This window comes from Rhinolophus sinicus, linkage group LG10, assembly GCF_036562045.2.
Source record: "Rhinolophus sinicus isolate RSC01 linkage group LG10, ASM3656204v1, whole genome shotgun sequence".
Lineage (NCBI taxonomy): Eukaryota > Metazoa > Chordata > Mammalia > Chiroptera > Rhinolophidae > Rhinolophus > Rhinolophus sinicus.
Window position 1 is genome coordinate 57,363,094 of NC_133759.1, and position 14,086 is coordinate 57,377,179.

Below are 14,086 nucleotides of genomic sequence, written 5' to 3' on the forward strand. Positions count from 1 at the left end.
CTTACTGTCTAAGGTGTGGCTGTGCAGTAGCCAGGCCCTCTGTCTGTGGATATTAACTTTGTTTCCTGCTTTTTGCCCCTATGACCAAAGTAACAGTATCCACCCTGCTACATATGTCCTTAACTATTGGTGGTTTTGTTTCTATGGAATAGAGTCTCAGAAAGGGTATTTATTTGCACTGTTAATAGCTGCTACTAGATTGTTTCCCAAAAAGACTGTAATACCTTGTAGCTCTACTAGAATTGTATGCAAGTATTGCCACCAGGAATAGGTGTTTTATTTTTCTAAACTTTCATTTCTTTTTCTAAAGCCTGTTACATTATTTTACACACACACACACGATTGTAATTTGATTTTGAAGTAAATTTCTCTAACAATTGCACACTTTTTTACTACCAGAATGGCATGTATCTTCTGAGTTTTAGTAATATGAGGATGTGAGGCAAAGAGATCTTTCAAAAACTGAGTGATAATTTTTTTTAAAATTTCCATTTAAACAATGACAGGCAATCTTCCTATAATATGGAAAACTTCTGTTCATTCTGTATGGAATTTACCTCAGGGAAGACATCTAGTTCTGTTAGGTGGGATTCCTCTCTGTTAGGCAGCATGTGTAGTCTCCTACAGGAGAACAATCTTTGGAGAGATTAATTGCAGGGCCAGTGAAAAACAATATGTCGTCAGTTTGACTTCTGATTGCATTTGGAGTGACAGTGCTCACTTTGTGTATCAGATACTAACAGGGCTGAGGTGAGACTGGGGTTAACACGAAGTCCATGTAAATCAGGCAATGAGGTTATACTTTATTCGCCTGCCTTCGAACACATGGGACAGCTGCAAAGGGACACACACATGAAGTGTGGCTGAGCCCTGAAGAAGATGGTGGCAGCCAGTGGCATTAGCCCCCAAGGTGAATTACCCTCATTTAGACTCCATCTCCCACCTCTCCTAATCCGGCCTGAGTACCTAATGAGCACTGGGTAATATAGCAACATTTCTTGGTGAAGCTAATCTGATTCTGGATAGCAGGCTGCCAGGCCCACAGCTGAATGAATTGCTTGGTATTTCTAAGTTTGAAAATACTTTCTCCCCCTTTCAAGTGCTCCTTGGCAGCAGGTAAGGAATGTTAAAGCTCCTGTAAGTGCCAATTAAGGCCAATTATAACTCGCCCGGCCTGCTGAGACAGTGAAGTGGGGTTAGTGGATGGAGACTTGTGCTCTGTAAACTGGAGAACTGGCTACCTACCGCCAGTGACAGGAACACAGCACTTCCCAACTGCCAAGGCCTTGTTGGGTGCCCTGCAGAACACCCACGACAGACACCTCTGCTGGCTTCTCAGGGATTTCATTTAGGAAATCCCATGATTTGTTGGCGACTTCACTAATTCCTATAATCAAAACCACTGTCCTTCTCTTACTCTTCCTTTCTTCAGATGATGTCCAGTTTCTCCTTGTTTCTAATCATAATAGCTAACATCTGTCGAGCATTGGAGATGTGCTGGGTGCTGCACTAAAGGTGTTACGAGGAGGGAGCAGAATTAGGCTTCTCAGAGGGACACACAGACCTGAGGGCCAGGACTCTTCTGCCCGCGGCTGCACCACTGAAAGTGCTGAGACCGCGGGCAGCTGCCCCTCCTGCTCGGGCTGCACTGCTCGTGCTCTGCGCCGACTCATTCACAGAAGGGTTTGTGTCAGATCAGGCCTCCTGTTGTGCAACCAGAGTAAAATTGGTGAGTGCACACCATCCACACCACAGCCGATACCTGTAATCTTTGGTCTGTAAGGCATGGATGTTATTCTATCAAAATGGTATTTTACTCTGTAGTCTTTTTGTAGTCTAGAGTCTGTTTTTTTCATAAGAAAAAAGCAATGTGAGCATGTCCCCAGACCTAGACACTTAAATCTGAGCCACCATTGGGGGATTTAATATCAGTATAAACTTTATTTGGATAGGATATTGGGAAATGGTTTGAAGAAAATAATAACGGTGCTTTTCAAAGAGAACAGAGCTGTATGTGTTAAACATTAAAAGTTTAATTTGAGTTTATGCCCAGTTTTTGTGTATTTGCATATATTGTACAGAGTTACACATATTTTCCTGGCCTACACTGTCATTCATCCCTTTTTGATGTACATCTTAAAAATAAATTTAAGTTCTTTATATATGAAATTAAATGTAGACATGTGTTTGTGGCATTCAAGAACATTTGCTGAAATGTACCCTGGTTTTCATAAGGGTTGTAGAAAGACTGTCCCCAGAACTGTCACTGATTGGCTGGTTCTCGTAACAGTTGTTTTCCCCACTTGCACATCCACCATCCACAAAAGGGAAGACTGGAAAGGCAAGCGTTTGTGCTGGGAGACTGGCGAGGAGGTCGATGTCCAGTGTGGTGGCTGCAGCGGTGTGGGGTGACACCGCGCCTGAGGAAGAGCCTCTTGCCCCAGTTCTGTCCTGCAGGGGAGGACCGGCATCCCGGGACACCTCCGGGGCCCCAGGCGGCTAGGTGCCGTGAGCGGTGCTCAGGCCTGTGGCAACCAGGCAGTACAGCAATGGATTGTGTTTTCTTTCTGCTAGCTTAAGAAAACTTTCAGTCAATTAACCGAAAATTCTTGTTTTTGCTAATTAACTTTTGAAATTCGCTCATTCTGTCCTTCTAAGGCCTGCTAATGGCTCTTTCTTTGTGTTCTTCTGCTGTCTTTTAAGGACCACCATAGTTTTGTCTGAATGTGCCTGTAAGAAATTTGAAAAGGAAAAGAAAGCAGTAGGTTTCAGAAAACCCTCTGGATCTTAATATTGCTGCCATGGTTAGGATCTGAATGCTTGCTGTGAAAATAAAGCAGTGTGGCTACTGTTCTTTTGTTTTAGAATAAATTTAGCATTTGTGTGTGGTCTAATAGAAGCCATTTCCTATGGCCCACAACTTTTATCCCTTCCAGGCCAAATCTTTCCACACGTGTAATTCATAACTTTTTGCCAAATATTCTGCATGGGGTGATGGGAGTCTGTATAGGAATTCCCCCCGACCCCCACCTCTTTGACATTTAAAAGTGTTCATTCTGAACTATCAGGGCATCTGAGTGTATTTACGTGTGCAGCCTTTATCATCCTAACAGTCAGATCAGTTGGCCATTTTTTTAAGTGTGTGTTTGACAGTAAGATTTGATGATTGACAAGAGCGGGAGTAGTGATATGGGGAACATAATGGGGCTGAGATAGAAACAGCTAAACCAGGAAGACACTGTTTATAAAGAGCCACTTAGAGAAGTTTTTGGATTCCTAGTATAAAAAGTACCACGCTTTAGTCAGACATCCAGTGATTAAAACTCTGGACAGTCAGGTGTATATTCTTCTGAAGTTAGACTTATTTTACAAATATGCACGGAAAATAAGTTAAGATTTTTATTACCAGATTTAGGAAGAAAAGTGTGCTCACTTGTAACAAACCTTTATTTCTTAAAAATACAGATCATGAGGAAATAAAATGTGGGGAAAGTCTTGTTGATATGTATAGAAATGTATAACTTTAAAACTTCTAGGTCTATCGAGGCATAAAAACTAGATTGTATAATGAATCATGTAAATTTTCTAATATACCTGGTAGTAACAGTGTCTGTTTGAAGGTATTTAGAAAAACCAGGGTGTGAATAATTCACATTTTAGCAGGTTTAATTTATAAATTTCATCTCCAGTTTTGGCAAGTTGCCTTTCAAAGAGAAGGATTAATTTACATTAGCCAGGATGCCTTGTATGACCGTATTAGATCAAATTAGACTCCACCCCTTGTTTTCTGTTGATCTGCCAGGACCTTTGTAATTCAAGTGCTTTTTACAGTAGTAGCAAATGTTACATAAGACCAAACATGGAGCATATTTGGAGTTGGTGGGCAGACCCAACTCATGATGTAAGCCTGCAGTAGCGAGTGTGCAATGAAGCACAACCAAATTATGTGAATGGAAGGTAACAAGAAGCGTCTCCAGAATAGCTCTTCCTCCGCACCAGGGCTGAAAGCTCCACTAGGTAAGTTTTCTGAGACAGTTTTCAGAGGCTGGTCTTGGCTTGGGGCCCAGTTCTGGATGAGCTTGCAGGAGGTGGGTTAGTTCTTTGGTAACACTCCATAGAACCAAGCAGAGTCGGAAGAGTTTGTGCAGGCCTGTTTCCTGCTATCATTTGTCCTGTCCTGCCAGCAGGCCGGAGCCGTAAGCAGCTGAAGTGGTGCAAAGCGTGAGCTCTGCAGAGCTAGTGATCAGAGTGGGTAATCGCAACCAGAGAGATTAGCTACTGCAAGCCGTCCACAGGAGCCATTCTGAAATGTCATTGAAGTAATCTGGCCAAAGTTCAAAATGCAGACAGGAGTTGAGTTTGCTATTAACTCCAACAAAATGCTGCGGTTTGCACCAAACAGTTCCCGGATCTCAAAACAGGGAGAACATTGGTTACGTCGTTCTCTAAAAATGGAGGAACGTTGTAACATGCTTTAACTGTTTGTTTTGTATTTCACTTGTGGTAAGTGAGGTTTCATGACAGCCAGTTCACAGTGTTTCCTGTAAGAATGTGTCTGAAAGCTATTTTGTCAGATACTTCAAATCCACAGCACAGTTTCGAACAGAACACTGGCAAGAGGGAAAACAACTTCAAAATACAAACAGTAACCCTGGGAAGTCATTCAGTAACTTCTTCAATTGAGTGTATAAAAATGTAATTACTGACTGACTGCCAGAAAAGACGCTCTTTTCAGTTGTTATTGAGGTAGCCAGTACAGCTAAGCTGAGTGGGTTGTGAAGCTGTTCTCCCAGTTACACTAATTATCATGCCTCTGTCCGCAAGCAGGAAGGGAGGTGACAGTTGAGTTCTTTACTTCTTACTGGCTTCAAATTTCATGCCTTCTGCGATGACCGGATGGGTTTAATTGAGGTTGAAATTTAGCTACCCTTTTGAAGGACTTTAAGTACAAACAAATCTTAAACCTTAAACCAAATGGCTGTTAATTCCCTAAAATTGATTTTTCTAAAAACTCTTGTCTCTCGTGAGGCAGTTTTAGTTTTGCCATTTCTGGTTTCGTTTTTGAATATTTCTTTCGGTGTTTATTAGTTGACAGCCCTAGCCTATAGGTGGGGCAGATGCTATTTCTCTCTTCAGAAGAAATAAACACGTGCTGCAAACTCATTGAAAACAGCGGCATTGTTAAGTAATGAATCACTCATTCCTTGTTAACAGAGTGCCTAACGAAGGACGTTTTCTGGACTGTTCTAAGTTTGAGGGTTTTGTTATTCCCATGTTCGTGGTCTTCTCTCCACTCCCACCCCCACGCAGAATAAAGTAAAATAAAAAGGATAGACAGCTAGTGGGATGTAGTGTAGCAGTGAAGCTGTGCCTTGCAGACTTGAGCGTAGCACGTTGCAGCAGGTGGTGGTGACACTCCGTTCAACCTGCACTTGCTGCTGCTCCCTCTTGGCCTGGAAGACAGTGCTCCCTGTGGGGATTCCTGCACAGGAGTGTTCACTCAAAACAAACAAACAAACAAACAAAAAGAGAGCTCCTCTAATTTGAGTTTTACCAGGTTCCTATAATCCTCTCTTCCCCGATCTGTGTGTGTGAAAACTGGATTGGAGTAGTAAAGACACATTGTTTTTCATAATTCTCTTTTTACACTTTGATGATAGTCTTGTGTCTTTCATTTGGGAAACACTGACCCAGACCCGAAATACGGCTACAGACATGCCCGTGTACAAATTGCGTTTGTTGATGCTTGGACTGCGCATGGTCTGACAAACTGCGAGGCTGAACTTACAGTGATGGATCACTGAATTTGTAGGGTGCTTTTTTTCCCTAACAGATGACGGATTAAATCAAAAAGCACCTGGAAACTTGGGGAGTTTTGGTTCGGACTGTTTTTTCTTCTCACCTGTTGATACCTGAGAAATACAGACATTTCAAGTCAATGAAAGTGTGGGAGGGAGATGGGAGCAGATTTTCAGAAATGCTGTGCATCGTCACTCGGACGGCAAAATTTGCTTGTTTTCAGGCAGGTGATTGCTTGCTATATTCTGTCAGGATCATTTGGTAACAGTATGCTTCCTGAAGACAGCAGGGAGAGGTCCTTAGGACTATTAGCAAAATAGAAGTGGCAGCCAGCATGGCATGCATTTCAGGATATCCTGTAGTCAGAAACAGTGACAGTAAGTCACAAAGGTGGCACCATTCCGGGGATCGTAGGAGCACATAGAGGTGGCTGTGTTTTACTCAAGGCATCCGCGAACGTGTGTGTGTGTCTGTCTGTCTGTCTGTCTGTCTGAGGCCCTGGTGACGAGCCTCCGTGCATCTGCACCTTGGCCAGGGCTGCCAGAGCAGAGGAAGGGGCCACCTTAAGGAAATGAACTGGCTGCCGGGACCATTCAGTTTTCCCTAAAACAAGCTGTCTTCTGACCATGATTATGAAGAAATGATGTCATACTCACAACTGAGGTGATCAAATGTTACACCATTAAGTACCCCCTCTTTTTCGCCATTGCATCTTCTTTACTAAACTATTTGGATTTTTAAACTATTTTAAAACATTGTTTAAATGTTTGCCAAGAGCTACAAGTTAAGATGGTGGGGGAGGGGTACCCCTAGATAGTCAATAAGTTTTTCATATTTCTCACATACTTGAAAGCAAAGTCCAGAAAGAACAGTCCCATGGGAAGTCCTGGCAACATTATTTGCTGCCATATTTCTGCTCCTTTCTTAGCAACATTATTTACAATCCATTCACGCCTGTCCCTTCCCCCACCGGAGTCTTTCTCCCTTGTAATCTGCCCTTTGTGATCTGCTCTTTCATGCAGGCAGTGTGAGTGGGGTGCTGCATTGTGCACCCTGCCTGGAGATGTGGAAATGCCAAGAGTGGGGCTTTTATTCCCATCATAAAGCACTCACTTAAAGAGCTTGATAATTTGATTATAAACCTTTGGCAAAAAGTTGTTTCAAGTGGCCTGAGTGCTGTAAATGACTCTCTTTCTGCACTTTCCCCTTATGTTTTAATTTTAAAGCACCTCTGCATTAGGGGGAGGAGAAAGGCATTTGGCAGAAGTCACAGTTGGAGACTAATTTGTTAGGGCAGCCAGTGTTGAAATCATCCTTTTCAGTTAAATCTCCCCAGTGGAAAGACGCCGGTGCTTTGTGCCGAAGACTTTCTCCCTCACTGTTCTCCAGTGCCAGTTTGTAACCCACCTGGGCACGCTCCGAAGCTGCCTCCGGCTCCAACTGTGGCCCATTGTCCTTGGGCACTCGTGTCAGAGAACAGCTCTGGGTTCCCCAACTTAAGATTTTAATGTTCCAGGAACAGTCCTACCGATTTGCTTCCTTTTTAGTACTAGACTATTTATTAATCAAGTACCTGAGGACCCTAAAGCAATTGAATCAAAAGAAAAACAGATTTGGGGATTAAAGAAGTATGTGACAACAAGGAGTGGAGTGGGACCCCCTTTGCCTGCAGACACGAGCGCTTTCAGAAAAGAGTAAGAAAATGTACAGGGAAGGGCTGACAGTGAGAGCCGTGAGCAGACATCATTCAGTGTTCATGATCACGCGTGGTCCGTGGTGTGATTTAAATGGCATACCAAGTATTTTTTAATAGTTATTGGGAAAAAATAGCTGTCAAACCCAAAGCCCTGGTTTCACAGACACTGCTTCTGCAGTGCTAAATTAGGTGTGTCTAGTCAGCCACTGTGTTTTGAAAAATACGTTAAGTAAATAATAGTCTTTGATAATGTGCACATATGACAAAAGACCTGGAGTGGGATTCGATTTTGAATCTCAGAAGCTTAAGGAAAGCACTGATGTGGTGAAAAGTAGATGTGTAAGGAAGAAGTTCGGAGATTTAAAAATCCACATATGTGACCTTATAGCCTGGCCTCAGGTCCTGATCTGGGATGTTTCCTATGAAAGACAGATGATGCCGGCTGACCCCTCGCGAGTCGTGTTGGGCACCCTGCAAGTGAAGAATGGCAGTTTGGGTTAACTGGAAGCTGCGTCATAGCAGATTATACTTATTCTCAACCTGGGTATCAAAGTCAACAATTTAAATAATTCTGTGAAGGGGCTGCTTAATGAATGACCCAAAGTTTCTCAGCGGAGCTTTTTGGAGCTAACAATAATGATTGCTGTTAGCACTCTTGCCTGCTCTTCATGCCTATTGAGAACGGAACAATTATAACGTAGCTTCCTTTATTTTGGCATGTGTGAAATTGAGCACAGAACACCAATGAAATTGCTCTTTTTCTAAAGTATGTATTTGATAAGTAAACCATATTCATTCATTATAGAAAATTCAAACAGTATGCAAAGGTTTTTTAAAAATAGACCTATAATCTGAGGGATAACTACTTTAAAAAGTCTGATATAGTCGTATATCCTTCTAGATTTTTTTCAAGCATCAATGATTTGAAGTTACAGTTTGCTTTGACTGCTTTTTAGGTTTGTGCTCTAACTTTGGCACTTGTCCGTTATAAATTATTTTTAGTTATTTCCAAAGCAATATTTATTTATGACTTAAAAATACCTAATTACTTGCTTTGAGCTCCTTTTTGGTTTGTACCTGAGTGTCAATAAACAAACACACAGACACACACACACGCATATATATATATATATATATATATATATATATACACATACATACACACACACACACATATATACATAGACACACAGACATACATGCGTTCACTTGCATATAATCACAAATATGTATATTTTTAAATCTCAGCATGATTCCAAAATTACAAGCTCAGTATTTTTGGTTGCCTTCCACTTCGAAAGACTTAAAGAAAGCTGTCCTCTCCTCTCCCCCATATCCTGCCCTTGCCTTCAGTGGGGTCACATCTTCAAGACACAAAGGGGAAGAAAGCCCTGTGCATCCATCCATCTCTCCCTACCTGCCTCCCTTTACCTGCCTTGTTCTCACACCAACACACACTCACCCCTGGCTCTTTCTCTGTCCTTCCCATTTTCCCTGTATCTGTGTGTCTGTCTGTCAGTCTGCCTGTTTCTCCCTCTTGCTAGAGCCGTTCAAAGTGCCCTCCTGATTCAGGGACAGAGTGTGCTTTCTCTGTGCTGGTGCCAGACCCTGGAGAGGAGTGCTGTGGAAACTCAGCTCGGTCTCCTCACCAGACCACGCCGCAGTTATGCTTGGCATCTGGCCACCAGTTTGCCCACGCAATACAAGGTGCCTAACCCTACCTATGACTTGCCTGTTTCACTTTTGTTGTAAGAACATACACTTTTTTTAAGCTGGAGGCCTAGTTTCAAATCTTATGAAAAATAAGGGCCTACATTGAAAGGGTGAGGAGAGTCCGACTGAACTATAATTATGTTTGGTTTTCCCTCTTCGCTTTCTCATGGAGGGAAAGCCAGATGCTGCCCTTTCCAGAGAGTAAGTCACCAGACCCTGATGTGAAGGAACAACTTAATTCAGCAGCATGACAAGAATTTGAGCTGGCACTTTACAGCCAGAATCTCAGACAGAAAGACAGACACACACACGCGCACGCGTGCGCGTGCACAACCGGTTTCAAGTTTTAGTGAATGAAGAAGTTCACATGGTTAGTTGCCATTCTTCAGTTTTTAAGTAGCTTTTATTGCTGAAATAGAATATACAATTTTGGGGGAAATGTTATTCATACATCAGCTGACTTAATGTTAGGAGACTGTGAATCTTGATTTTGTAGTACAAAAGCCCAATTCAAGAGTTAATAGACAAGAAAAGAAGTGTTAACTAAAGAAAATGGGGAGAATGGACTCTGATGGGAGTAGAAAATTGAAAGGACAAGCTTGAAGTTAGTCAGTTCTGCTGTAACACAACACGCATTCCTGAAAAATTACCGCACTGTGCAAATTGCACAATAAAAACCACATGAGGCTCGTTGAGAAAATTGGGTTAGGGCACAACACTCAAGAACTTGATCAGTGACACACAGAAAAAGATAGGAACCTAACAAAAACGGTAGCACAGTTTTACATGGATTAAATGGTTAAAAAAACACACAACATAAATATGAGAATAAATATGACAGTTACCTTGAAAACGACCTGACATTTGGTTCTGGAAGAAGGTGGCGGGAAGATTGCGCTTGTGAGCTGAGTAGTGGTGGAAGGAAGAGTCTGTGAAATCACTGGAAAGTCGGAGCACTTGATGTGGACGGCGTGGCTCCTGCCATCCTGGGTGGCCGAGCTGCATTCCCATGGGGTTCAGTTCAGCCAGGGGCAGTTTCCTGCACCTAGTGCTTCCGGCACATGAAATCTTACAAAAGCAAATGCAAAATTTCATTATGCTCAAATTGTTTTTCAGTGTATCAATAGCTTTGGAATAAATTTACATTTTGAAAACAAACATTGTAGCAGAACTGACTGTATTCAATTAGATTGAGAATTTTGTTTACATCTTTTAATATCAGAGAAAATATATCACGTTTACTCTGAGACACGTGCTTGAGAGTTCCAATTGCCAGAGAATAGTAAAAGGAGTCGATTTCTTACAAATCAGAGTTCCTGTTGGGGTTTTCCCCCATTCATACCACAGACATGGTATTATTGTTCCTTCAGTACACTGCCACCGGACATACACTGTTTTATGGATGAGTATTTAAATATTTAATTATTTTAATGTATACCAGAAAAGTGTTTATAGGAAGCTGATCAAACCTATTGCTTCAGAGATACTATTGTTTTGGGAAAATATCTCTAAGTGCGGTACCGTGCTTCACACGGAGCCATCTCACATGGAGCCATCTGAAAATGGGTTGGGGTTAGTTTCAGGTTGCCCTTACTAGTGATTAAAGGGTGGCAGACCAGGAATTCTAACTATCCTGAAATCCTGTGGAGTTGTCCAAAATACCAATGATGCCCACATGAGAGACTGGTTAGTACGAGACTAAGGAAGAGTAGGGAATAGTAGAGTTGATCATTTAAAGTGTTGAGTACAAAATAGTATTTTATGTGGCTTTGGTTAGAACAATGAAAATAGTTTGTAATTGATGGAAGTTTTGAGAACGCCGGTTCAGGACAAGTAGCAGCAGTGAGCTTTAACAAACTGGTACACAGCACGGTACAGCACTGTGGGGATGCCAGGCAGTGTTCTCGGTGCTGCACAAATGTTCTCTTAGCCCCGGTTACTGAGCCTCGTCTCAGGCAGGCCCTGCTGCACCATGGAATCAGATCCGGGAGCTTGTAAGTGTCTGGATGCCCAGGCCACACCCCAAACCAGTTAAATCACACTCTCCGAGTGAGGGGGACTCAGGCACCAGTGTGATTTCAGCTCCTTAGGTTATGCCACTGTGTAGCCAAGGTTGAGAACCACTGGTCTAGGGCCATGAGAAAACCACTCCTCTTCACAAGAAAGGATGAACCGATCAAGCAGCTGTGAATTGCAGCCCTGCTCTGTGCCATGTCGTATGGGGAAGATGAGTGAAACATGGCTCAGGGAAGCTCCGCCATCCAAAGCAGACAACAGAACTGGAAATAGAGTTTTACAGTCCTGGCTGACAAGCGCTGAGTCTTGGAAGTATAGTCAGAGTATTTGGGATCACAGATGAGAGAGAAACTAAATTAAAAAATCAACAAAAAACCTCTGATGCCAAATTTGGAAAAATTATTAAACTTAAGTTAATTTAGTTTTCCCTTCCTTACAACTTTCAAATCAGGAAAGGGGGGCGGGATGCAACAAGCACTTACAAGTCACTATCAATTTAGCTTTCCTAACCTGCTGGTGGCCTTTGTGTGGTTGAGTTGGAGAATTTGAATTTTGCCTGCAGATAGCATAACACATTTGTCCTGGTGTAGGGCAGGTTCTCAAGTACCTCCTAAAGCATCGTTGAACTAATGGCCTTGTGGGGATAAATCATCACAGCTTCATAGAGAAGCTCCAGACTGGTATAAAAAAGACCTTTTAAAATAAACTATTTAAGTCATGCTGGTAGTCATTGATTCTCATATGTTTAATTTTTTAAATACTCAGAGCTTCCATATTGTGATAAGTAAATATTGGATCACATACGTTTAAAACTTAGACTTAAGCAGATGTGTCATTTTAAATTATAAGTTTAAAGGCAGCCGCTAAGCTACCATCATAAGGTACTTAAGTAGCTAAAGTTACTAAATAGTTTACTTGTTTCCATTGATAACATTCTTCAACAGCTCTGATTTATTTAATATGGATTGCTTTACTCTGAGAGAATCTGGTGCTCCAGCGGATGGACTTATTTTCAGTTACACCTGTGTAGTCTGTACTTAACCATTAATTACTTCCTGGTTTAAACACCAAGCACAGCTATTTGTGGTATTTTTGTCTTGCACCTTTGGCATCTTAGTGGTGTGAACCAGAGCTATGCCATCTGTAGTTGAATGACATTATTGAAAAAAGCGGGGGGGGGGGGGCTGAAATGATTAACTAGAAAAATGCAGCACAGATTCTTAAGGAATGATAAGATTACCCTAGAAACATTCTTATTTAGTGTCATATGCTAGTGGGTAGTGGCAAAAAAAAATGAAGGTACAATTTGTTTCTTAACATTTTGCTATTTGGAAAATTGGAGAGGTACTATGCTGGAGAGGAAGAATTAATTCCATACAATGTCAGTCAGCAGAGTTCTGCAGATGAATGAGTAATTTTATTCTGTCTGCCTGCAAGTTGGAACCATGAGGTTCATGTGCAAAACCCAGTATTCTAAGGTTTAGAATGGCTGTTTAACTTCCTCACGGCTGTCTGTGAATGATAAACCTTTTTATGCTGAGATGTTTCCTATGCACAAGGACCAGTTCCTAGAAGCCTTACTGAGCCTGTGGGGCCTAGATAAGCCATTTCTGAAAGCTGTAGAGTTTAGTATGTTGGAACCTAAATGTGTTGATTTCAGGGTACTCTTCCAGGGTTCCCTTGGAGACTTGCCTGAAACATGATGTCTTTTTTTTTTTTTCCCTTTGTTTTCATTTTCAGAAAGAAGACATAGCTCATCCAGCAAGCCTTCTTTGGCCGTTCCTCCCACTTCAGTATTTTCTTTCTTCCCTTCTCTGTCCAAAAGCAAAGGAGGCAGTGGAAGTGGAGGCAGCCGTTCTTCCAGTGGAGGTGTTCTAAGCACATCCTCACTAAGTTCCAAGTTGTTGAAATCGCCCAAAGAGAAACTGCAGCTCAGGGGGAACAGCAGACCAATGCATCCCGTCCAACAAAGCAGAGTCCCCCACAGCAGAATGTGAGTACGGCCAGGATGGTCGTCATGCTTCCCTGATGCAAGTGGGCCTGTGCACACCGCTGCTCTGGGCGTGACTGGGAGCATGAGGAAGGGAGCCTGCCGGGGGAAAGTCATGTTCATGCTGTTTCTTTCTGTTTCCCTGTCACATCTTGGGTGACTTTGCAGAGTAGTAATAGTGTTAGTTATAAGGTTAATAATACTTACTGCTCCTTTGTTGTGTCTCACCTACTGAAACGAAGCTCTACATGTGTATCGGCCTTTAATTCCCAGAACAAACCTATGGAATAGGTATTGTTGTTATCCCCACTTCCCGGGTGAGGATAAGGAAGTGTAATAAAAGGTCAAGGAGCTTTAGCTGAGGACCCTCAAGTCAGAAAGGCCTGGATTCACATCCCAGCTGCGTCAATTCCTAGCTGTGGGGTATTGGACTTGGCACCACTTTTCTCCAGAGCCCAGGAACAGCATCCGTCGCGCAGGGTTATGAGAGCAGTGGGGCTAATGTGTTAGTCAGGCTCCTGGCCCACAGGAGAGAATAAATAAATGGATGCTGGCACTTCTGCTGTTGCAGTTGGTAACAGTAGGAAGCAAAGGTGAAGGGAGTCCCAGATGCTGTCCTAGGCCTTTCCAGAGCCTGTAGGCCAACAGGGAAGCGGTGCTTCCTCCCCCCGTCCTGGGTTCACATCACGAGTGTAGTGATGAGGGGAGACGGGAAGAAGCTGACACCCACCAGGCGAGGCTTTGGCGCCTCTCCACGCGGGGCTGTACGTGGGCAGGCCCCTGTGGTCACGTGAGGCAGCAGCCGTGCACTCCCAGAGAAACACATCTTGCTTCGTCATGGCGTCCCTTAGCCTTGGTGGCAGGTGGCTTTT

General features: G+C 42.7%; 1 protein-coding gene across 8 annotated transcripts in view; it reads left to right on the forward strand.

Moving 5' to 3' along the window:
- The window catches only part of ATXN7 (ataxin 7), a 128,699-nt gene that overhangs the window by 90,265 nt on the left and 24,348 nt on the right, over positions 1-14,086 (forward strand). For 6 of the 8 annotated variants that reach the window (XM_074313234.1, XM_074313230.1, XM_074313233.1 and 3 more), the window contains one exon: positions 12,965-13,217. In XM_074313234.1, coding sequence (XP_074169335.1) covers positions 12,965-13,217 — 253 coding nt within the window. Of the gene's footprint in view, positions 1-3,855; positions 4,018-12,964; positions 13,218-14,086 lie in introns of those variants that run through there. The other 2 variants (XM_019728357.2, XM_019728358.2) reach the window with 2 other exon arrangements.